The 26514-nt window shown below is 41.1% G+C and overlaps 1 protein-coding gene across 1 annotated transcript in view; it reads right to left on the bottom strand.

Annotated features, from left to right (window-relative positions):
* MYH15 (myosin heavy chain 15) overlaps nt 1–3846 on the bottom strand; it is a 138584-nt gene extending 134738 nt beyond the window's left edge. Inside the window, 4 exon segments of the mRNA XM_027587172.2 lie at nt 45–142; nt 1459–1486; nt 2140–2296; nt 3736–3846. Of these exon segments, the coding sequence (XP_027442973.2) occupies nt 45–142; nt 1459–1486; nt 2140–2296; nt 3736–3846 (394 nt within the window).
* Between the last annotated feature and the right edge of the window lie 22668 nt (nt 3847–26514).

Here is a 26514-nt window from a genome sequence, read left to right as displayed (position 1 = left end):
GTGGATAGGACCACCTCACCTTTTCTGCCAAGATATCGAGACACGTACCGGCTTTTCCCTAGATTCACCCATGGTTGCTACGGTGGCAAAATACTGGATAATATGTTTGGTGTTCACAGTCTTTCCAGCACCAGATTCTCCTCTGTGATTAGAAATTCAGTGATATAGTTAACTGGTTTGGATTGTAAATGCAGTGAAAAGTTAAATAATTTTAACCATATAGGCTAAGACAATAAGGAAAAGTTTTATGGAAAAACGGAAAACTTGAGAGGAAACTTGATTAAAGAAATGTAGATATTTAATCGGTTGGGAGAAGGGGAAGGACTACCTCAAAAACTATTTGATTTTTAAACAAAAATCAAAACTCAGTACAGAAAGATTAAAGATTTTATAAAAACTGGAAGCCTGTTCTTCATGTGTCCTGTTAACAAAAAGCTGAAGAGCTCCTCTATTAATTAAAGACAGGTCTCCTCATTACCAAATGTTCGAGGGATTTTCACATATTAAGGCTACCACATGGTTGGGTCCAACCCTCTCCCTGAGAGGAGGGCCTACCAATCAATCCACCAGGAAGTTGGGTTTTAGACTTCCCTTTTACCTTTGATAACCAGTTAACTTTGTGTTGTGAGAAGAACACAGTGGTGCTAACCTTATCATCCAAAGCATCATAGGATCAAGGCCTGCCTTTATCTGTATGAAACTCCAGGAAACAGTCGATCTTCTCTGTAAGGGCTGAACACTAAGTATCCTTCTAGCGCTAAGATTCTGAGACCGTTAATATTCTTGAGATGACTAAAGCCAATGGAGAGCCCAACACACAAGGTGACACCACCATTGCACAGGAAGACCAAGAACTTTAGCATTTCACTGGCCTTTTGAATCTTAGCCTCCCCCCTCCCCCCGCCACAATGCTGACAGTTCATCTGGTCAGCCAGTGTTCTTCCCATCAAAATTAGATACAATACGAGATCACTGAAGTCTTTTCCTTCCTTTTCTCTCCAAGTCTCACCATCTTTTAGTTCCTACTACTTAATGTACCTTGGTCTGCAGCAATGTGGCTGCCCAGATAACAGCAGGTTATCTGTTCCGTGGTCATACCCATTGAACTTTCTGTCTCTCTGCCCAATTAGCCAGTCCACAGACCTTTGAAAACGATTATTTCAACAGGGAGTTCTCCATCAAGAAGATGACTAAGATCAGCTTGTGCACTATGAGTTTTAAAAGATCTACTAAGATGGTAGAGGCAGCCTACCTAGAACCATATTTGGAGTAATCACTGACTAAAGTGTTATGACAATTTCCTGAGTATCTTATTCTTGCCTAGAAGGTATTCTGTATCTAAAGAGCAAACAATTCAAAGATAGTGAATTTATGTTTTATTCCCAGTGAAATGTAGGTGTCTGTTTCCACTGAAACTCTCACCGCTAGCCAGAAAGAAGAGGCAAGGCAAACACTTACGTCAAAAGTACAGACTGATTCTCCCCATCTACAAAAGAAAAGAAAATGTCAGAACATTCTTCTGCCAGAGCATCTACGTATTGGCAAACTTATTCAAAATTTCCTTGGTTGCAGTTTGAAGTCAGACACAAGGAAAAGGATTTGCTCTCAGTTGGATAAAAAAAAGAATACCATTTAAATAGTACAGAGTAGAAAGAGTTTTTTTTTTTTTTCCCTTGCCCCTATGAATGTCAGTCCTAAGAACATATAAATCTCAGGCCTATTTTCTTGCTCCAAATACAAATGATAACTGACTAATGGTTGACATTTTTGCCATTTTAAGCCTTTTAAGAAGCACGGTGTTACAATAGCTACAGAGAAACTTCTTTGTGCCTGAAACTCTAGCAGGCGCTTTGTGTAATAAAAGCTGCCATCTACAGGGGGCTTACTCTGGGCCAGCCACTGGGCCGAGCACTTTCAATGCATTATCTCACTTAATTTGACGTGTGAGCTAATCATCTCCAAAACCCTAGGAGACAGGCTCTATTTTGCCCAGATTTCATCCCAAAGAAACGGAGGCTTCAAGTGATTAGGGAACTGTAAAGGCCATGCTCTGCTCACAATGCCTACCTACCTCTTAGTGACACGGAGAAAAAGTAGATCAGATATTTTTACCTTTCATTTTGTAGGGCAGCCACTTACTGTGAAGCATATCCTGAAAGGCATTATCGGCCACAGCGAAGATGTGAGGGGGAGCTTCTGATCGCCTCTTCCCTTTGTAGGCAGCCATGACTTCTTTCTGATACACGAGGAGCCACTTGTAAGGGTTTATGCTCACACAGAAGAGACCTGAATATGTCTGAGGAAAAATCAGAGGAGATTTCAGAAAGCAGGTTAGAAGCACTTCCAGGTCTGTCAGCTCTCTCACTGCCAGATAACATTTGCTGAAATATTTACTCATAAGGGAACTAAAAAGAGGAGAGCTTTCGGATTCTCACAGAGAAGGGACTATAACAGGAAGAGACAGAACCAGGTTAGAGGAACTGCGGGACCTGGGGTTACCCCTCCCCAGGGAGACCTGCTAACTACTAACATGTCTGACACATACACATTTTGAAGACAGGGAGGATGCCAATAGCCGGCTGAGCAGCTATCGGGCATTTGAGGCCAGAAGGTGGCTTGTGTTTCAGCAAGAATGGGAACCCAATTTTTAAGGCACTGAGAGGGAATAATAGCTCATTTGGGTCACTCAGTCACTATAATGGTTGAATTGTGGCCCCCAAAAAAGATACACTCAGGTCTAATCCTTGGAACCTGTGAATGCAATCTTATTTGGAAAAAGGATCTTTGCAGGTGTAATTAAGTCAAGGGTCTCAAGAATGATATGTGGGTGGGCCTTAAATCCAGCTGGTATCTTTGTAAGACATACAGAGAGGAGAGGATATGGACCCACAGAAGGAAAGGGATGTGAAGGCAGAGGCAGAGATTGGGGTGGTACAACCACAAGGAATGCCAACAGCCACTAGAAGCTGGAAGGGGTAAGAAAGGATTCTGCCCTAGAGACTCCAGCAGGAGTAGGACCCTGTTGATTTGATTTGATTTTGGACTTCTGGCTTCTAGAACTGTGACAGAATAAACTTCTGTTGTTAAGCCAACTGGTTTGGGGTAATTTTGTTAGAGCATCCAAGGGAAACTAATATAGTCATGTAAATCAGAGTGCCAAGGAGCAATTTGGCTGCATGCCATAGCTTCCATAGCAATGGAGCTCAAATGCTACCATTTTGGCCCAATCTATTCAGGGCTGCTGTTGAATAGGTTCTGAGTAAATCAAAGAATCTAAGCAACCATCACCAGTGTAATGATAATGAAAACAATCATTCCTTCTACTGAGTACAAACAGGGTGACAGGCACTGCACTATGTGCTTTACATTCTCTGATTTCATCCTCCAGGCTACCTTGGAGAGCCAAGCATTCTTATCCCACTCTACAGATAAGGTGACTTCAAGAAGTTAAGAAACTTAACAACTAGTCAGTGACAAAACTAGCATTTGGACACCGATCTATCAGCCTCCAAGCCTCACGCCTTTACTTTAGCTTGACAACCTAGGGAAAGGGTTATGGATGTTGACAAAATAAAATTGGGGAAATGCGAGGTCCCTTCCCAGTGGGCATTCCTCAGGGATTATCCCCATGTGAGTCTGCTTAAATTCAAAGTAAGCTATTATCCAAGAGAGGGCTGAGACTTTGCCAATATGAGTGCCAGCATGACATTTCAGCAGTAAAGCATATATACATACATAGGTCATCCAATGGGCACAGCGCCTCTTCAGGGTATGCAGCACGGATGCTTCATTGAGATGAGTCAGCATTGCTAGGTCTTCAATCATTTCAAACTTTGTGGGATTCATCTGCTGGACTTCAACCTCTTTGACACTCAGACTCTGCAGAGAGGAGAAAAAAATATAATATGTATTTCCCTATTATGTTCCTTCATTTTGCCATGCAATGGAAAGAACCTTCAAAGATCCAAGAAAAAGATGCCTCATGAGAGGATGGGACCAGAAGTTTAACCAATCCTAATGAAAGAGACAGGTGTTTCTCCTGCACATTCTCGCACCTTGCCTGAAGATGAAGTTTTTAAAAAGTTTTTGTTGAATCAAAATATTCTATCTTGCAGAACTCTAGTCCTATGGTTCCTCATTGACTCTGGTTGCCTCTGAGAGCACACACATCATACCTCATATGATTTGGCACCTCTCTTGATGCTTAGGAGGTTTAGAAGAAGGAATCTGGAGTGAAGGATCAAGGAGGCAGATGAATCCTTCCAGACTTTGTTCAAGACCTCTCCTCTTCCTCAATCCTTCCTCAACTACCTTAGCTCATTTTTAAAAAATCTTTTACCATATAAACAATCTGTACCATCTTGACACAAGCTTTTGTGTATGTTTCAATAATTAACAATGTCAGACTATTTCTCAGCTCGATTATAAACACCTGAAGGAGTTTTGATGGTGTTTTCTTTTATAGTTACTAAAGCATCTATTATAATGTGATGGGCATGGTAGGTACTCAATAAATATTGATCTCTTGATTAATATGGCTGCATTGCTACCAAACAGTTGTTTAGAGTTGTTCTCAAAATTTCCTAACACCATTTCCTATAGCCCTTTTCCATGTTTAATAAACATTGATATCAACTGATGGCTCCATTTAATTCCAATTGGTGATGGCTTCTTCTTCCAAAGCTCTCACATTCTCCATATTCTTTTTTGAGAGAGAGAGAGAGAGAGAGGGAGTGGGAGCAGAGGGAGAGGGAGAATCCTAAGCAGACTCCATATCCAGCACAGAGCCCATGGCGGGGCTTGATTTCACAACCCTGAGATCATGACCTGAGCCGAAATCAAGAGTCAGACACTTAACCAACTGAGCCAGCCAGGTGCCCTCACATTCTCCATATTCTTGATCAAATTCTTACCCACAATCTGCTTTGTCATTGTTCAAACAGTAATCACTTTTCTTTTGAGTCCCTTTAATTTCCGTATGTCCAGGATTCCTTTTCTGTTAGAACTTAATCAGGTGTCTTATGTCTTTAAATACCTCCCCTTAGCTCTGATTCTGTTTTTCTCTCTTCTTTCCTTGCCTACTTTCTTCCATAAGTATTACTCTACACCTACCGGCTTCATTGTCTCTGTTAACGTTACAAAGACTATTCATGTGGTGATTGAAAGTGTAGTTACTTCTAAATTTTTTTTAAAAAATTTATTTATTTATTTGTTAGAGAAAGAGCACAAGCAGGGGGAGTGGAAGAGGGAGAAGCAGACTCCGTGCTGAGCAAGGAGCCCGATGTGACACTCGATCCCAAGACCCTGGGATCATGACCTAAGCTGAGGGCAGATGCTTAACCAACCAAGCCACCCAGGCATCCTGAAAGTGTAGTTACTTTCTAACATCAGAGGAGGAAGCCTGGAGCTAGGGAGATAGAGGGTGGGCGTGGGGGGATGGGACCATCAATATATGGTGGAAGGACAAACAGAACAAAGCAAACTCCATTAGACTCTTCTTTCTACATCATTAACTTATTGCCTTCATGCTCTTCTTCTTACGATTTCTTTTGAAAATCATGATTATAATCATAATATATTTACAAATCACCTTGAATACTGTTGAAAAGACAGAAGTTTTGGAACATGTGCTCAAACAAGAAAGCCTCTCATTTGGAGACCTGATAAAATACGGTTGGACTCCATTAAGAAAGTGAAAAGATGGGACACCTGGGTGACTCAGTCAATTGAGCAACTGCCTTCAGCTCAAGTCATGATCTCAGGGTCCTGGGATCGAGCCCTGCATTGGGCTCCCTGCTCAGTGGGGAGTCTGCTTCTCCCTCTCACTCTCCCTCTGCTCCTCTCCCTGGCTCGTGCTCACTCTCTCTCAAATAAATAAAATCGTAAAAAAAAAAAAAAAAAAAAGGAGGGGGAGACAACACTGGGAGAAAATCTCTGCAAATCAGATAGCTGATAAGGGACTTGTATCCAGAATATATAAAGAACTTTCCAAATACAACAAAAAAAGCAATAAGCCAATTAAAAATGGGCAAAGGGTTTGATTAGACATTTCTCCAAAGATAACACAAATGGTCAATAAGCATGTAAAAAGATGCTCAATATCATTAGTCATTAGGGAAATACAAATAAAAATCACATTAAAATACCACTTCACACCCACTAGAATGGCTATAATCTAAAAGATAATAATAAGCATTGGTAAGGATATAGAGAAATTATAACCCTTACATATTGCTGGCAGGAATATAAAATGATGCAGCCATTTTAGAAGACATTTTGGCAGTTCCTCAAAATGCTAGACATAGAAGTTAACATGTGACCCAGCAATTCTACTATTAACTAGAAGTTAATACGTCCACGCGAAAACTTACACATGCATGTTCATGCGAGCATTATTCCTAATAGCCAAAACATGTGAACCCAAATGTCTCTCAACTGGTGAGTGAATGAACAAATGCAGTGCATCCAATACTATGGAATATTATTCAGCTGTACAAAGGAATGAAGTACTGATACATGCTACAACATGAATGAACGCCAAAACATTATACTAAGTGAAAGAAGCCAGACACAAAAGATCATATGTTGTATGATCCCATTTATCCAGAATGCCAGATAGGCAAATCTATAGGGAAATAACCTAGATCAGAGGGAAGGGCGGGTGAGTGACTGCTAATGGGTACAATATTTCTTCTTGGGATAATGAAAATATTCTAAAAATTAAATTGCAGTGATGGTTGCATAATTCTTTAAATATACTAAAAACTGTAGAGGCCACTTTTAGGCAAACAGCCTTGAGCGATAGACTGTGGAGAGGGCCCACAGTGACTACCTAGCTGAATACAGACCAGCCCATTGGGGGATCAACCTCAAGACATCCAGAGGCCCTGACTAACCAATGGGCTACTTACAATGAGGCACAGTTACCAAAACAGGGAGAATTCCGTACGTCCCCATACCTCCTCACCTTCCCTCTAACAACAGCCCTCACCCCTGCTTCTGCAGACAGCCTCTCTTCTGTCCCACCCACTGCTCCCTTGCATTATAGTCAATAAACTTCTCTCTCTTCATTCTGCTTCAGGTGAATTCTTGTCACTACCCACACCCGATCGTCGCCCCACATTTGGGGGCCCCAACCCAATCAGATAGACACCACATTTAAACACCACGAAAACTATTGAACTGCACACTTTAAAGAGGTGAACTATATGGTATGTAAATTATAGCTCAATAAAGTTGTTCTTTAAAAGTTGGCATAACCAATGATGGGAAAGAGGCATTCAGATCTGCTTTCTCTTTTAATAAGAGATTGTCCCAAGGCTAACTTTAGGGCCCATCTGTTTCCTTATTTAGGGCATTCTGAATTTTTTCTTGCCTACCTAGGCAAGTTCCTGCTAATAAGGACCAAGTTCTTCTCTTAATTCCATTAGTTACATAAAGTCTACCTAACTGGGAATTTTTTTTTTTTATGTCCAGATACTGTCAAAGAGGCATATTAAGACACCGTAAGTGATAATTTATAAGTGGCCTCCAGAGCTTTACAACTCAAATAGCAATGCTTTAGATTATAAATTGTCTGAATATGACAATAAGGGCATGAAGAAGACAAACCTTCTTGGTAATGATTCTGTTTGCTATGTCGTTGAGGCAAAACCAGAGGGCGATTAGACATGAATATGGGCTGCAATCATCTATAAAACCTACGAGGAACTGTTCAGCCGAGTCAGGCCAGAAATAGGGCCCAGCTCAGCACCACAGGGCTGGCAGGCAACCTGAGGTCAGTGATTCAGGGGAGGGTCCTGTGGGTGGACTCCTTGCCCAGTGTTACCCTGCTGCCTTAGAGGCCTAGGTGACAGGGAAAAGGAGTTGCAGGCCATTCCAGCCTTACTGCACATGACCTCCACGACCCCTTACAGACTAGCTTATGCTCAACACCTGCCCTAAACCTCTTCCCAAGGTCATAAGTGACCTCCTAATTCTGAAATGCTGAGGCTTTCTCCAAGACCTTAATCTCTTTCTCTAGCATTTGGCATTACTGACCATCCCCCATCTCTTGGCTTCTCTGGCACTGTGCTATTCTCAAACTATCCCTCTCTCTTTTTTTAAGATTTATCTATTTATTTGAGAGAGAGAGCATGAGCAGGGAGAGGGCCAGAGAGAGGGAGAGAGAATCTCAAGCAGACTCCCCACCGAGTACAGAGTCCGGGGCTTGATCCCGCAACCCTGAGATCATGACCTGAGCCAAAATCAAGAGTCAGATGCTTAACTGACTGAGCCATTTGGGTGGTTCCAGGCACCCCCAAATTATCCCTCTTTCTTAATCCAAACACAACCTACTTCAGAGTTCTTTAGGTCACTATTCACTGCAAGGGACACCTTTAAAAAAAACAACAAAACTTGAAACGTTGACGAAAGAAGCGGAAACTGTGAGTTCTAGAGTCAATGATCTTTATCCCTGGCAACTGTGTTACTCTGATTTACTCAGTGTCGTTTAATCTTTGATAAGAAGTGGAAGAGCTTCTCAAAGATGCATGACATTTCCAAAAATATATCTATCAGTGACATCACATATCCCAGGTTTTTAATTAAACTTTCAGAGAAAGGACATATTTAATTATTTGATTAAATAGAGAACGTAGTTATCCCAGAGAGGAAATAAAGATTCCTTTACCTTTCCATCTGTTGTCTCAACAATTACTTTGCCATCATTTGCACTCCCTTTAACCTCAGCTGCAACATAACGTGTGTTGGCCATCATGAATCCAGCATTTCTTCTCGGTGGAGCAAAAGAGGATTATAACCATGGTACGCGCACAAAAGATACATTGGACACTTTCATATGGATGCATATGACCTCCTTTCTGCTAATTCTGCCTGGTGACTTGGAGTCACCAATATAGGAAACTGTTGAAGTAGGTAAAATCGTGAAAGCTCATCCCAAAGATGACACACTGACTCTAGGAACAAGAGACATTTGAGCCAGCAGAGGCTGGGAACATCACAGACCATTTTGCTGCAAGAAAGTTACCGGTCAACACCTTACAAGCCACTCTTCTCATGCCCAACACTTACCTCCCACTCACAGTCCCAGGTCCTGGGTGGCTGTCCTGGTACCTCACACCCCCGGCTCTCCTCCAGAATACTTCACTCAGAAAGGTCTGGTTACAACTAAGTGAAAATTAGGTTAGTGGTCATGTCTGTCTTTCAGGGTTTTTTAGACCTTAGTTTTAGTTTTGGGATAAAAGCCTGCTGTGAGAATTCCATGGAAGAATTGGGGGGAGGAGAGAGGAGAGAAATATGGATTATTTTTGCCACACAGCATAACTGCTCCATATTATTTCCCCCCACAGAGCATTTTTCTGTTCTCAGTCTCCTCACTTCCTTTGCCCCTAAGCAAAACAGCCCTTCACAACGTGATCAGCCAATGAGAAGCTTTGGGCAAAATGAAATCTTATAACACCTGAGACAGCTTCTCTTGGCCTCACTTAGATGCTTCTCCGGTTCTTTCCCAACTGAGACAGATAGCCAGGGAAGATGAGTAAGAAACATACTTTTAGGGGCACCTGGGTGGCTCAGTTGGTTAAGCATTAGGTGCTTGATTTCTACTCAGGTCATGATCTCAGGGTCCTGAGATGGGAGATTGAGCCCCCTGTCAGACTCCTGCTGGGTGTGGAGCCTGCTCAAGATTCTCTCTCTCCCTCTACCTCTGCCCCTTCCTGCCCCTTCTCTCCCTCACTTAAAAAAAAAAAAAAAAAAAAAAAAAAAAGAAAAGAAAAGAAACCTACTTTTAAGGGAAAGTGAGTCTTACCAGAAGTTCATGGAAGTTCCAAGTCACAGCTCATCAAGTAGATGGAGGAGAGGAGAGGAGAGGAAAGGGGAGGGGAGGGGAGGGGAGGAGAGGAGGGGAGGGGAGGAGAGGGGAGGGGAGGAGAGGGGAGAGAAGGAGAGGGGAGGAGAGGGGAGGGGAGAGAAGGAGAGGGGAGAGAAGGAGAGGAGAGGGGAGGGGAGGGGAGGAGAGGAGGGGAGAGGAGAGGAGGGGAGGGGAGGAGAGGGGAGGGGAGGGGAGGAGAGGGGAGGGGAGGGGAGGAGAGGGAAGAGGATTTGGCTGGGAGAGGGACAATCTGAATCAATGGCTAGGGATGAGCCAGCGAAACCCCTATGCAACAATAGCACAGGTGGGTAATGCCAACTCCATCACCACCACCACCCCAACACAGGAATCAGAAATTTAAGAGGCCTCATTGGAGCCCCCACCAGACACTCTTCCCAGAGGTGGGCAATAGGACTTGGGAACCATGCCTAGTGAAGCTGGGCAACATTTGCCCTTCCTTCCACCATGTTTGTCTCTGCAAAGAATTTTGTGGCACACTACCTTCTTGCTTTCCTAGTCTTTGCTGGGCTCCCTTCCTTGTTCCCCTAATTACAACCAATCCACCACTAAAACTGCCCGGGAAGATTTTTGTATTCCCGTCAAACTGATTTTGCATTTGCTTCTACTTGTTGTTTGCATTTAAAATACTGAGTTTTCCTTCATATTTATTATTTTGATCTCTCTTTACAAAAACGGATTTTGCTTTGTGTTATGTCTGTGAAAAGAGGCTTATTTGTGAAAAGTACCTATTTTGCATACATTTTTTTGTGTTTAAGGTAAATAAATGCACTGTATTTTATTTTTATTTTTTTTATTTTTTTTTAAAGATTTTATTTATTTATTTGAGAGAGAGAGAATGAGAGACAGAGAGCACGAGAGGGAAGAGGGTCAGAGGGAGAAGCAGACTCCCCGCCAAGCAGGGAGCCCGATGCGGGACTCGATCCCGGGACTCCAGGATCATGACCTGAGCCGAAGGCAGCCGCTCAACCAACTGAGCCACCCAGGCGCCCAAATGCACTGTATTTTAAATCAAATGTTATCACTTGAAAGAAAATGGGTATTAGCTGACACAGATTTCCACTTTTATTTTTTTTTAGAAAAAAACCTGAGAAAAGAGATTAAGAGTGTTGTCTATAGTCACATAGCTAATTAGTGGCAGTCATTAGAATAATGATTCTAGAAATTAGATCACCCATCTCCTAAATCAGAGCTCTTCCATTACAGCATGCTTCCTCTATCTTATATGCTTGGCTTTTTTCCTCCAATTTTTCTCTGAAGGATTAGGTTCATCCCCTGCCTCATGATTAACCCCTTCTTTTATGGCCCCTGAAAATTTGGGGAGAAGTTTTAGAAACCCTTACCTACCTGAGGCCCAGTCCCTAATAGGGATGTGTTTGAAGCTCAAGTAGAAGAACTCATTTTCTAATTTGAACATGTTTTGCACTCATGAGTAATTGCAGAGAGGGAAATGTAAACAGCAATGGGTTTGAGTTGGGCTACCTGGATTTTAGTCCTGGCTCTGCTAGTAAAAAGGTGGAAAGCAAGGGCTTCATCTCTTTGGGCCTTGGTTTTCCCATCTGTAACCTCAGGAGGTTTGCCTACATGATTTCATATTTTTGGAAGAATAAATCTCTTTTCTAATATAAAGGCAACAACAACAACCAAAAGGCAACATGTGTGTATTGGAGGAAATATGAAAACGTAGAGAAATGTACAGAGAAAATTAAAAAAAAGAAATCACCCATGGGGCACCTGGCTGGCTCATTCGGAAGAGCATGTGACTCTTGATCTCAGGGTTATAAGTTCAAGCCCCATGTTGGATGTAGAGAGTACTAAAAAAAGTAAATAAACAAAATTAAAAAAAAAAATCACCCATAATGGAACAACACAGAGATAGCCGCTACCCGAAGCATTTCTTTCCAGTCTTTTTTCTATACTATTGATCAAGATTGGAGTAACACTATATTCAGTGTGGTAGTTACAGGAAATAGATTGTTATGTGTCCTAACATAAAAGTCATTTACATTTAGCTTGGGAATGCTGCTTTGTGTTTATCTCTACAAGCACACTTTTCTCCCTGACACCCAGCAATTCTAGTTTTCCTTCCTAGACCACATAATAATGTTCGGTATTTATTTTTCACATTTATTATTGCAGTGGGGCCTCCATGGAGGAAGGCAGGCAGAGCAAGGGTCATCATCCTGTTTGACAGATGAGGACACCACGGCTCAGGAAAGTGCAGGGATTTGCTCGGATTATACCCCTGGAGAGGATCCTGGTCAGAGGATTTGAACCCAAGACTCCTTGCCAAATATTCTAATCACACTGCTTCCACTTGGCCTGAGTTCAAAAAAGCAAACTCCATTGTCTACTAGCCCAGGGGGATGAGAATCTTCCTTACTCTTGTCGTTTTGGCTGCCATTGCATTTCTATGGGGAAAACCGTTTGGCCAAAAAAAAAAAAATAATAATTAAAAATAATTGCTATATTTTAAGTAACTATTTACAGTGCTGATCCTACTAAATGCATCATCCAATTATCTCTAATGCTTAGGCCTAATTTTTATTTCCTCGTTGTGGCACCACTATGATCTTGTCCTTCATTATCTGACTACCTGTGATGAGCTTTTGCATGACCAGTTCTGACCTCAGGGATAGTTCTGTTATTGTATTTGATTTGATGGATTATAATCAGCTACTCTAAAATCCAATCATAGTAATGAAATCCAGTGACTGGAAACTGGGAACGGATCCAGGACTGGACTATGATGGAAATATAATGTCCTACATAACGGGGTTGAATTGTAATCGGTCATATTAAGGTCTAATGTTGACTAATTCTGAGTACTAGAACAATACTCAGTCAGTATTTATGTTACATTATTGAATAATTTGGGGATTAAGATATGTAGGTGTCTTGATGCTAGATCACACTGTGAATCTGACTTTACATCTCCAAGTAGCTGAAATTCAGATGCCCATGCAGCCCAGTCACGCAGAGAAGGAAGGGGAAATGTAGCATTTACTTAGAGATTTTAATGTAGAACTCAGCCTTCATCTCGAGGGTAAATCCTCATTAACCTCCGTCCTTGCCTGTAACTACCAGAAGACTATTCATCAGGGTAAGCAAGTCTCCTAATTATCTCTCATTGAGTGTTGGCTGAGCGACCCTGCTGACCTGGAAAACAGCCGAGGGAAGTTCCAACATTAGAAAAGTCTGAAGAGGGCCAGGGACAACTTCTCTTTCTCCTGCCTTCCCCAAGGCTTTTCCTTTCTTCTTCCTTAGAGTGGACCAACCCCACCCACAGTCAAAGCCCCCAGGCCCCTGAGGGGAAGAAGCCCACAAAGACAAGAGTGCCTAGGGCCCCCGAAAGTCATAATGCAACCCTGAACCACAGTCCTGACCTTGGCAGGTGGTAAAATGGGCCAGACTGAGAAACGTCCAGTTGTGAATACCAGGCACCTTGACAGGAGCAGAGGAAGGGCTTGCAGGGATCCAGGTGCATCCAGGGAGGGGGACCACTGTGGCCGGAGTATGGTGACAACGGGGGGAAGTCATTTGGGCTAATGTTCAGCATGAGAGAGTACGGGAGTAAAAGGGTGAGTATCCCGCAGAGATGAGTGTCTGGGAGCAGATGGGATGTACAACTACTGGCTGGGGGATGTCTGGGAAGCAGCAGGAAGCACAGGTTGGAGGTGGGAAGCCGGCTGCGTGCTGAAGGCACCGAGCAGGTACAGGTGGAGGCGTTCATCAGCTCAGGCGAGGCAAGGGCGGGTCTTGGAGGGGCTGGTGGCCAGGCAAATCATCAGGTCTAAATTCATGGCGTCTTCACGCTGTACCAAACACTTGACTAATTTTATCTTTGATCTTCACACTTGACATTTGACAACAAGGAGAAGAAATAGAATCTGGGCCTTCATGATCCAAAATAAGGGGTCATTCTCTGTAATTGGACAAAAAAGTCTCGGGCTTTTTCCTCTCCACTCAAGGTGGCACGGCAGGTATTATGTGCCCCATTTTTCAGATGAGAAGGTGGAGAAGGACTTGCCAAGTTTGCTCAGCTCTGGTGATGCTGTTGAGGACTGATCAACACCATGGTCTACCCCCACTCCGGAAGAAACTAATCACTTTGTGTTTCTCGCACAGGCTGACAATGAACAAACCCTATAAGGTAATGTATTTCGCTGCCCTTAATCTACTCTTTTCTTTGTGGCGCTTTGGGTGTGTCCAGCGGTAACACCTCTGGGATCTAAGGAGTGTGCTTGACAGCAAAGACTAGTGGTCCAGGCTACTGAGTCAGTTCTATATCTGCCAGAAAATAAGAATGTGACTTTTAAGAAATCGCTTAACTCCCCTTAGGTTCAGTTTCCTCCCCAACACAACACAAGGACTAATCTTAATCTATAGGGACATTTCCTGAGGTAGAGAGAAGATAAGTATGCATGGGAAGCAATGAGCAAAAGCCCAGAAATGGGACTGAGGGTGGTGACATGTCTCAGGAGAAAAAAACAAAACCGACCTCTCTGCACGTGAGGATTCAGATTTACGATATGGAATGATAATAATCAACATCGGAATAGATAGAAGGGAGCAAGATAAAGGAAAGCTTAGAAAGCTAGGCAGAGAAATTTAGGAATACGCTACAGGAAACATCACAGACAGGGCGAGAACGTGAGGGAAGCAGTATTTTAGGAAAATGGCTCTGGCAGCATACTCAGGGTGGGTTGGAACAGGGAGAAGCCGTAGTCAGGGAGACAAGCTGCAAGTCTGTATTTGTGAGGAAATTGGACTGAATCCTCCCCCCTCACTCTGTGTGGCTTCCTGGTGGCTTGTACTCAGTAGACAGAAGAGCTCAGGAAGTGTATTTTGGATATAGAAGATCTCCATAAACGTGTGTACATGCGTGTGTGTGTGTGTGTGTGTGTGTGTGTGTGTGTGTGTACACACTTCCTGAAAAGATACCTAAGGAACAGGTATCTATCTGGGGAATGGGAACAGGATATGGGTGGGGGAGGAGAAAGTTACCTTTCACTTCTTAGCTTTCTGGTCTATTTTAATTTGTGGCATGTGCATGCGTTTTCATAAAAACAGATTTTTTTAAAAGTAGTTCTTATTATTAACACCCAAGGATAAAAAGATCACATCAAGACAGAGCACACAGATGTGTAAATCTCTTTCCTAGTCTGGATGGCTTCGCATATTTAAAGGTCTACAAGGAAAAGAATGTGTCGGAAGCAGCACCAGAGAGGAGGACACTTCATGGACCAAGAGTACAGAGGACTGGCAACTGTCTGGAGGCAGGAAAGTGAGCCCAGGAGATGACCCACCCAAGCAAAGGAAGGATAGAAGCTTCCTTCCCCCTCAGCCTCCTGCATCCGTTAACCCAATGCCCCAGCTGTCCTCTGGGCCCCTTCAGTTTCAAGTTGCACACATGGCTTCAGAACTTTATAGAATAGTATCTTATCACAGTCCAGTCATATCAACATCTTAAAATAGAAAATGAAAGAGCCCAAACTCCCAAAAGAAGTAAACAAATTAACCTTGCCAGCAAAATAAACAGGTGTATTTTAATCATGATAGAGAAACATAGAATTAAAGGTAGCTCTTTCCAAACGAAAAGTTAATTTACATATGGAGAGGAAATTAAATCTGAGACTGGCATTTTGGTGCATTTTTGTCAAAAGATGCTGAGACCTATTGTGACTTTTATCTGTTAGCAAATATCTATAGGAAGCAGGAGAGGAAAGAGAACAGGGGCTGGGATGTTGGAGAGAAGGGGAGGAGGTCAGGCACAAGGGTCGTCTGCACATCGCTGTGAGTTCTTCACATTTGGGCTCCCAGAGTTTGGTGTGTCAATTTGTACCGGAAAGACTGGGCTCTGGGAGTCACAGCTACGCTCGTTAGTATGATGGCCATATTATCTATCACCCAAACCTATGTGTATATTTTTTATACCAGGACATAGTAATAATTAATAATAATAAATTATTAGGAAGTAATAATAAAATATTAATTTTAATAATTAAACTTGGTCAACAGATATAATCCAAGACTGCCCCAAGCAAATAGGGACACAAGGACACCCGCTTGTAAGAAAACCGAGGACTTGGAATGACATTTACAAATCGGCAGTAATGGTATGCCTTTTCAATAACTACAAAGTCCTGATTACTTGTATCCATTATTCCCAAAGTTCTCAGAGAACATTGCTATCAGAAAGTTGGACCCAGAGAGAGGCCTTAGATACTCGTGTGTGTTGTCATTCAGTTTGCCGTACAGCCAAAGAATTCCTCCTATTCTATTCTGGTATTTATTCTTTTGGGATCTGAATGCCATGTAAACCACCATTCTCACATTTGCATTACACGGTACAATTTCCAGCATTAAATGTATCTCAGTTACCTAGTAAACAAGGTAAAGACAAGGAGTGGGGAAGGCCTTAAGTAGAAGGAAGAGTTGAGATACGAGCTTTTTACCTTGGCCCAGGAAGAGTCATGTTGGTCAAAACGTAGCTTCTACTTGATAGGAAATAAGTTAATGCCTGCCATGTGAGAAGTGACACCTGCCTGGGTGACCAACCGGCTGGCTAGGGACTGAAGCATTTCCCAGGACGTGGGACTTTCAGTGCTCAAACTGGAAGAGTCCCAGACTAGCTGGGATAAGTTGGCCACCCTACTTTTAAGTCTAGAGCATTTAATTATTTTAAGAATAAAATCTTTTGTTTGGAAAGTAGCTATTTTATGCTGGTTGTATTCTCTGCAGTCGTCTTTCTCCCCAGGTATGTTATAAATAGCTTGTTGAGAATGTTTAGTTATTCTCATTCGGTATACATTTATTACCCATCTGTAATTGCCCATGCTAGGCTTGGGGGTACAATAATGAGCAGAATAAACACACTTTTTGCCCTCTTAGAGAAACTGATGGGGACTGGGTCGGGTAGGGGAGGAGGAGGTTTCTTCTATCTTAATTATGGCTACACTCCAAGCAATTTGCAGAGAAAAATCTTCGCATCCCAGGCTGGGTGGTGCTAGTCATGCAGCAGAGGTAGAATGCGGGAGCCCAGGGGAACTGTGGAAGCGAGGAGAAAGGAGTTTATACAGCCATGTGTCCCAGCTCACCACTCAGCTAAAACCTTTGATGGGTTATGTTATTCTGAACGTGAGAGGTCTTTTCCTCATCCTGTTCGTCTACAGGCCCCTTCACTCCCTCATTGTCCTCTGCTTCGGGGTTTCCCGATGGAAGGGTTACCATCTTGGACCCTTGTTGTCCACCACTGTAGAACCCTAGGAGTCATCTCCAATTTCTCCTTTTCTCTCATGCACACATTCAACTGATCACCAAGTTCTATTGATTCTGTAATTATCAATTCTTATCCCCGTTTAGCAGACAGTCTGGAGTGCCTGCTGAGCCCACACTCTTCTCTGAGAAGTGCCTGCCTTCATCCAATAGGCATGGACCACAAGCTGCCATGTCTGTAAGGTGACACTGGCGTCCTGGCCCACTGATTAGACCAAGTGTGAGCACCTGATCCAATCAGGGATAATTAGGGTATCTTTCCTATCTGGAATACAGATTTGGGACCAAGGTGACACTCTCAGTCTGTGCTTTTTGCTTGAATGGAGTGATGCGAACCTGGGGCTTGAGGCTGGCACTGTGGTGTGGTCACATGGTGCCATATGCATGCTAATCAGCAGAAACATCAGTAGAGAGGGAACCACAAGAATGAAGAGAAACAGAAATAAGGGAACAAGGGAAGAGAGATTGCTTGCTTGTGTTCCAAATCGCTTTCCGGTTAATGGTACCTCTGGAGACCTAGATTCAACTCCTGCCTTTGGTTTTCATAGGCTCTTTCAATAACCTGCAAATAAATGCCCATTTCTCCCCTCCCCCAACTTTAAATTATCTTGAATTTCTGTTTTTCCCATCAAAATATCTTTAAGACATTATGTCTGATGCTTTGTCCTAATACGGGTTCTTACTTCCTCTCCTGAGGTGGCATGAATATTGTAGCGTCGTGCATACTAAACTTCTATACATGTTAACCACTTTTATGACTATTCAACAGCATTTGTGCAGTCTTTAAATGCTGTGCTCAAGATGCAGGAGGGTAGCTTTGCTTTCAAAATTGCTTAGAGGATTTGAGATGTGCAAAACCATGATAGAGGATGGGTACAACAGGGAATTCGAGAGGGCAAATAAAAAAGTGGCATCTTTGGCTGAGTAGATGGAGATGAGACAACAGTACCATTCACTTAGATGGTACTCGGTGCCGAAGATCACGCTGACCCCAGTCCTCCCCCTGCTGGCCACAGTGAGTCTATCATTGGCAATCTCTTTCAATCAGGGCTAGACAATACATTCCCGAGGGGAGGGAACACAGAGCCTCTCCTTTGAAATCCATACCACCTTGGCATTTTAGTGCCTTAGGTATAACCAGAAACTCAATTAATGCTTATTAATTACATTGTGAAAAGAGTTAAATTATTCTCACGTTAGCAACCCCAACAGTTTCTCAAGTTGGTGTCATCGTAATTGATTAGATTCACTTGAGTTCTTCATCAAGCGAGGTTATTATGCATGTTTACTTTTGAAGGCTTCCACTGCTGGGAAACCATAATGCAAGTAATAAGAAGAAATATGAATATGCCTCTAAGTAAACAAACACGAAGTCTCTCTTGACAAAGCCTCTTCCGTTATTAAAATTGGAGACGAAGTGCCTGAAAATGAGAATGGATTTATCCACATGTCAACAGAGGAAGGAAGAATTATCAAGCCCTTAAATGATTCCCAACAAGCTGGAACACGTGTCTCAAGGCAGTAAGTGAAATACATTGAGCTACAAGGCCCAGTGAACACCACAAATCTGGGGAAATGCTGCAAGATGCTCTTAATTGGGGCACTACTGGGTAGACAAATGATGCCGATGTCTCCCTAATATTCATGCTGCTGGGATAGTGTGTTATGTGCCTCAACTCGGCAAGGGTTACTCAGTAGAAAATTGCTAATTGCTTAGTCTTTATGCATAAATCTACGGCCCCTTAACCAGCGATAGTACTTACATTTTATTTATTTATATGCGATGTAGCTTTCTATAAAAGCAGGGGCTTTAAGCAGGTTTATCTCCTTGGAAGAGAAATGTTAAAATGTTGAATTAAATTACAAATCAAGAGTGTCGCACAAATTATTGATTATCTGAAGCACTCATTTCAAAGGGTGATGATGATCATGACTCCAGGTATCTGGGCAATCCAGCTCACACTCCCGGATTCTGTTCCCCTCCTCCGGGTCTACCCACAGCCCACTGCCATTTGGTTCTTCTGCCCGTCATTCCACAGAAACTGTTCTTTTTGCTGATTTCTTATAGACAAACCCAAAGGGTACTTTTCAGTCCCTAATGCTAATCCCTGGTTCTGGGATACTCTCCTCTCTTTGTTCTCTTCCCTCTGTGGTCATTAATTAATCAAAGGCCCATCCCTAATCAACAGAGTGGGTGCCGGTGACATGTCTCTTCAGCTCCTTCCTTCCATGGGTTCTCCTCTCCCAGCTTTCCTTATATCCTGTCCAGGACCATCTCAGCCCACTCCTTCTCTTCTCCCAACCTTGGATCAAAACTCTAGTTCTCCACACTCAACTATTTGCTATTCATCCAGAGACAAAAATTCTGATTAAATTCTGTCATGCATTCATTTCCAAGTATACCCTCCTAAGCTCTGTGGGTTAAAGGAGCAATAAGACCTCAAGAAGTTCCCACTTTAGGGAGGGCTGAGCCACCTAGATGTGTGTTAGCTCTTACAGTTCAAAATGAGAAATGCTGGGATGGAGCTATGCACAGGACAGGTCATGAAGGTGTGACGCTCTCATCTATAATTATATTTTAAAAATAACAGTTTGTAACTCAAGGGAGGGAATCCTATATGTCCCTGAAATTCTACCTGTAGACTCAGTACCAACACTATCTTATAAGAGCAAATAATCGTTATTATTTCTGAGGGCTTGCTGTACATCAGGCACTGGGTTAATGCTTTACATGTAATAATTCGTTTAACCTCACAGCAGCTCTATGAGGGACATATATAATAACCCACATTATATAAAGACATTGAGACTTGGAGAGGTAGCTAGTGATGTCTCTTGTATGGAATCCTGATACATGAAAGTCATCCTTCATGTTCACATTCTATCGTTTGCCAAGTTCTGCTGACTCCTTGTCTAAATATCACTCAGAACGATCCGCATCTTTCTAGTCCCCTACCAGCACCCTGATCAAGGCCACCACCATTTCTCTTCTGGCTTATTGCTTTACTCTTTTCATTGGTCTCTTGACTACAGCCAGTCCAGAGTGAGGCTGTGTATACAGGAGCACTATCATATCACTTATTTTTTTTTTACTTTTTTATTGTTATGTTAATCACCATATATTACATAATTTGTTTTGGTGTACTGAGGAGGGCACATTCTGCATGGAGCACTGGGTGTTATGAACAAACAATGAATCATGGAACAGTACATCATATCACTTATTTAAAACCCATGTTTTTATGTAAGATAAAGCCCAACGCAGTAACAGGGCCTGCAGAGCTCTTCGCCCCTTGGTCTGCCCTATGTCCCCACCCCATCTCCCCCACTCTCTCATCCCCAGGCATGGCCTGGCTGGTGCATTACCAGTAAATGCCAAGAGCACTCTCTGACCTCCAGATGTTCACACATGATGTGACTTCCTCTGCCTGGACCATTCAGCCCTGTCCCCTTCCCTCTGGCCTGTTCCTAATCATCCTTTGGGTCTCCATTAAGCAACAATTTACAGGAAGCTTTCTAGTCTTAGATGCATTCACTTGTATCATGGAACACTTAGGGAATGAACTAACAAACAAATTAAACCCATCAGTCTGATTCCTGAGTTCATGCTTCTAAATTTGATGCTGTACTGACTCCTGGCTAAGCTCCAGCTTAGAAAGGATCACGTCCTTGGTTAGAAAGGCATCTAACCAAGATGCAACGTGTCCTTACACATAACACATCCTTGGTTAAGAAAGCATCATCACCTCATTCTCTACATTGGATGTGAAATGAAAGTACAATTGACTCTTGAACAACGTGGGTTTGAACTGTGCAGGTCCACTTGTACTTGCATTTTTTTTTCCAATAAATACAGAACAGTACTATAAATGTATTTTTTCTTCCTTATGATTTTCTTAATGTTTTCTTTTCTCTAGATTACTTTATTATAAGAATACAGTATATAATGCATCTAACATACAAAATATGTGTTAATTGACTGTTTATGTTTTCTGTAATGCTTCCAGTCAAAGTAAGCTCTTAAGTTTTGGGGCAGTCGAAAGTTACATGTGGATTTTTTTGTTGGGGAGCAGTCAATACCCCTAGCCCCCATGTTGTTCAAGTGTTAACTGCACTGGTTAAGAAATTTGAATTGTATTTTCCCAAGATTTTTTAATCCTTGAAATTTTAGAACTAAAAGTTCTCTAATATCAGCTATCTCAGTGCTCCATGATTTATAGGTGAGCATAAAAAGGACCAGTGAAATAAGTGACTGGCCCAAGTTTACCAGTAGATCCAGGCTGAAAGTACGAACAGTTTTGTGAAGAGTTTAGGAAAAAAATATTCATAATAGATCTATGAAGAGAAACCAAAGAAAATTCAGATTTGGGGTTGTGTCTTTGTGCTTCAGGGTTGAAGGCAAAGATACTCTCCCGTAAAATACTGATACACAGCATAGGCAGAGAGTAAACATTAGATAAAATCGAACATTGTCATGATCTAGTAAAATATTCCCAAGGATCAATGACCCATGATCTGCACGATAGCTTAACATCTAGTTTAGAATTGCTAATGCAATTATTCAGCCCAAATGATATGCATTAAATATATTTAGTGATTCTGAAAGGTAATGTATAATATAAATCTAAGGTATAATTTGTATTATTCTCATTGTTTTTGTATTTTTCTGGTTGATATGACCTTAACTTAGGATAATTATGAGTTTTAAGTAAGTACAATTATAATCAACATCTTCACATGATAGATATTCAAAGACATACTTACCTAAATTAAATTGGAATATTATATATTCCAGTTCAATTAAATTCAACAAATACTTTTGAATACCCAATAAGAGCCAAAAATTAGCAAAATACTTAAGATACCAGAATACTTGAAATACCAAAATACTTGAGATACCAGCTTCTGCTCTCAAGATTTAACTCTAGTAGGAGACACGATTCATCAACAAATCATTTTTAGTATGATAAGTGCAGTAATGGACATACATTCTCCAAGAGACTAGGATGAAAATAAAATAAATTGTGGTTAAAATTCTTACCTCAGAACGATTCCATTCTATAAATGCATTTTTTTCTTAAACTATTTCATTTCATATAATGGGTAACCCTAGAGGGAAAAATATCAGTAAAAATAGCCAGTTGTCCTTTGTACCTGTCATTCAATGTATTGGTGGAAAAGGGAGAGAGAAAAAAACCTACCTTGGAAAGAGACAAAGAAATGAGCAGATCAGTGCTGAACAAGAATTTATACACTTTTGTCAAGGTCAACAGTGACAACCTTAGTTAATTTCGCCATTGTTTCTAATTTTGTCTGCTGGTTTTTGAAAAGTTGAACCCACGGATCTGGGTTTGGCACCCAGTTGTCTCTGAGGCAGGGGTGTAAGATGCCAGAAAACTAAGCCCTTTCTATAACCAAACTCCACAGACAAATTTGACTCATTCTCTAAATGCTTGCTGCATAATATGATTAGACAAGATTAATTAAGAGAAGCAGCAACACTCGCTCTGGCGGCATCTTGGGCTCCAAGTCTTGGACTTTTTGAAGAATTAAGTTAAGTGTCTCAACATTTCCCACAGTGCCAAGGAAACAGTTAATAATAGTTGTCTACTGTTTATTTAGGCCATTCTAAGACTACTAAAAAGAACACATATTAATGATTTACTATGTCCCAAGCACTATTCTAAGCACTTTGCATGTATGAATTCATTTAAGCCTCATAATAACCCTATATGGTAGGACCTTTATTATTCCCATTTTACAAATGAGGAAATAAATAGAGACAGAGATGATAAGCTAGTAATTTTTGGAGACAAGATTTGAGCCTAAAATTTTGGGCTTCAGAACCTGTTCTTGTAACCATTATGGTATATGATTATTAGCTCATAATTTGGATAATGTTCTTTAACATCATCCCTCAAAAAGTGTAATTTAAAAAAATTTCCTTTCTATATAAGGAAATACATTGCTATCTGCTTCTTCCAACAGCCAGGAAATTTTCTTTTGCTGCAGTCTCCAGGTGAAGCAAACAGCTAACCGACTGCAATAAAAGGGAAGACTACCAGACAATGCCTTTGGCTTTGAATCACTTTTCTAGGACTTGAAAGCCTTTTGCAAAATCTGAAAATGTCTTCCTGGAGCAAGGGACTTCCTGAACTACATTTAAAATGACTTGGGAAGTGATATAAAAAAGTGGAACTCTTTTGGGTTATAGGAAACAGCTCATGCAATCAGTTCTCAGTACTGATGTGCCGGCTCTGCATAACTCTTTCCCCAAACCAATTAATTCATCATTTCCCACTGGGGAAAAAGAGAAGAGAGTAGAAAGACACCTATACTGAAGCTTATTATAGCAGTGATGTGGGCAGAAGTGGGCTAGTAATAAATAACTGAAGTAGGTACTGCATGATTATAACTAATCAGTTATGCTAAAATGAGCCAATATGGCAGCCTAATTGAGATGATCCTTGTTGCTTCTTACAGGAATGCGATTTAATTAGAATGGGTAAACTGACAGTCAGCAGTAACCTCACAGAATCCCAGGCAATATGAGATGAAGCAAGAGAACTATCACCCTGGCTGGCTTTCAGTTTGTAGGAAATGGACATTAAAGCTGTCCATTTGGCGTTTGGGAGACTGAATGTCATTTTTCATGTGGGCTTACGGCTTGAGGAAAAGCGTGTGTTGTTGTGTTTGGACTTTTAAAAAAGAATCAGTCTAGATAAGGCAGACAAAACAGTTTAACTTGCATTTCAAGGAGCTCTGAGGATTCAAAATGTCCAAATGCAGAGGAAGCTAACCAGATTGGGTTTTCAGAGGGGTCCAATTTGGAATAAATAAGAGACAGCTGTTAAAAGTAATAAACCTGTTTCTGGGCACCTGGGTGGCTCAGTTGGTTAAAAGTAATAAACCTGTTTCCATTTTGAATGCTCAGGAGAGAAGCATGTTCCAGTAGATTCTTAGGGCACGTGGTTGAAAGCAAGATGTGTATGGGGGAACAGGGGCATGTTTTGGCTCTAATAAAAAAAAAAAAATCCCAAGAAAGGACAAGATCAGGGGGTTGCTTATGTGGCTTGGTTGGCATTTGATAGTTCTCAAACCTATAAGGTAGATAGGCATGGCAGCCCTGGAGATTCAAATTTGGCCTCTTAGATCTTTATTATAATCTCAGGAGTGTAAGACAGAGTTATTTATTCTCCGGAATGAATAGAGAATGGGATCAAAACAAGGGCATTAATGTAAAGTAAGTCATGTCTTAAAAAAATAAAGCACGGGAGAGCTAAATTCTGTCAACAACTTTTATGTCCAAATGATCAAATCGTGTAGACAATTGCCCGGATAATAAAATTAAAGTAACTTTTCCTGAAAAGGAAACCCCTTTGAAGATTTGTTGTATATTGATGACCATAAGTTCTACTGAAAGTGTAGTTGACTGAGTACTCTAATATGCAGAACCAAAAGTCAAAGCTCAAATCTTTTTCTTAAAAGATTTTATTTATTTATTTGTCAGAGAGAGAGAAAAAAAGAGAGAGAGCACAAGCAGGGGGAGTGGCAGGCAGAAAGAGAGGCAAGCTCCCAGTGGAGAGGGAACCTGGTGTGAGGCTCCATCCCAGGACCCTGGGACCATGACCTGAGCTGAAGGCAGATGCTTAACCGACTGAGCCATCCAGGCATCCCCTAAATCTCAACTCTTTCTATAATAATTGCTAAAGACAATATGTTTTGCAGCATTGATTACACAGATGCTACTGAACCGTTTGAGGGCTAGAAAAGTCACATGATGTTGCTCTAAACCACAATTTACAAGTTTTTCTATTCCATTCTTAACCTAGATAGAAGATTCAATATCATGAAAGATGTTAGAATATGTTGACTTGTGGAGGGAGGGAAAGAGGAGGTTTTCCATGTGGGTTTACTACAGAAATTAAAAGAAGGAAAAAACAAAACCCTCAAATCCTCTCTTCCAGACTGCTCGGCTTCTTCCCTTCCCAAGTCCATGCATGGTTTGAAGATATGCACATTTGTGAAAGGACTTGATGTGTAGACGTAAAGTGATGGTTTCATGTTTGTTAGAAGACGAGATCATAAACTTATGAGGAGAATTATTTATTAAAGAAGTTTGTGGTATTTAAATGAGAATGAATTATAAAACAGTATCACAGTATATTTAAAAATTACATGCATTTAAAAATAGTCCTAAAGTGGTTACCTCTGGGTAGAGGGATTATGGGTTCTTCAAAAAATTATTTTGCATCTCTATATTTTCTAATCTTCCTATAATAAACATGTATTTTTTTGTAATAAAAATTATCTTAAAATAAGGTGTTGGTCAGTATTTCTGGGTGAAAATTAGGGTCATAATTCAGTGTATGTCTCTCTCTCTCCCTCTCTCTCTCTCTATATATATATATATATATACACATACACACACACATATATATATAATACACACACACACATATATATATACACACATATACATATAAATAAGTCAAACATACTAGCCACATTTTTTTTGGCTTGCCTTTGTCTTCTTGCCATAACTCATATTGGATCCTATATTTTCTTACCCTTCCACTCACATCATCTCTTGCTTTCACTCACCTCACACATGACCCAGGTTAACAATTTAGAATTCATCCTTTGATATTTTCCTCCATGCTTGTATGTTCATGTAGATATGCAAACACATCACACATTCCTGTTGGTTGTTTCACAAAATGAGATGAATTATATATAGGTCTCTATCTCTTGCTTTTGTCACTCAATAATATTCATTGAAAACCTGCCAAACCAGTTGCCAGAACCCTAATTCGTCACTTTAATGCCTGTATGATATTCCATGGTATAGATATACCACAATTTATTCAGCAATTCCCCTATCGAAGTTTCGGGGTTTTTTACCATTATGATAAATGTTGTAATCAGCATTGTCATGCATTTGTCATTATTTATAATTTTATTTCTTTGGGAAAGTGTCCCAGGGGTGGAAATGTCAAATCAGAGAAAATGCATTCAAAATTTTAATAGATATTGCCAGATTGCTTTCCAAAATGGCAGTAACACTTAATTACACTAGCCATGTATGAAAGTATTCTTTAGTGATAGTAATTGGCAGTCATTCTTTTTAATTTTTGACAATCCAATAAGCATAAAATAGTATCTCATTTTAACTTCAATTTCGTTTCTTTATTACGGAATTTGAGCATCTTTTCAAATGCTTATCAGTCATTTGGATTGATTCTTGTCTGAGTTGTTTATTCTGCTTATTTATGTTGCTTATTTTCCTGTGGGGGTATTTGCTTTTCTTTTTCAATTTGCAATTGTTCTCTGCACATTTTGTATCC

This window comes from Zalophus californianus, chromosome 1 (genome assembly GCF_009762305.2).
Source record: "Zalophus californianus isolate mZalCal1 chromosome 1, mZalCal1.pri.v2, whole genome shotgun sequence".
Classification (NCBI taxonomy): domain Eukaryota; kingdom Metazoa; phylum Chordata; class Mammalia; order Carnivora; family Otariidae; genus Zalophus; species Zalophus californianus.
Note: the sequence above shows the minus strand (reverse complement) of the source record. Positions and strands in the feature narration are given on the sequence as shown.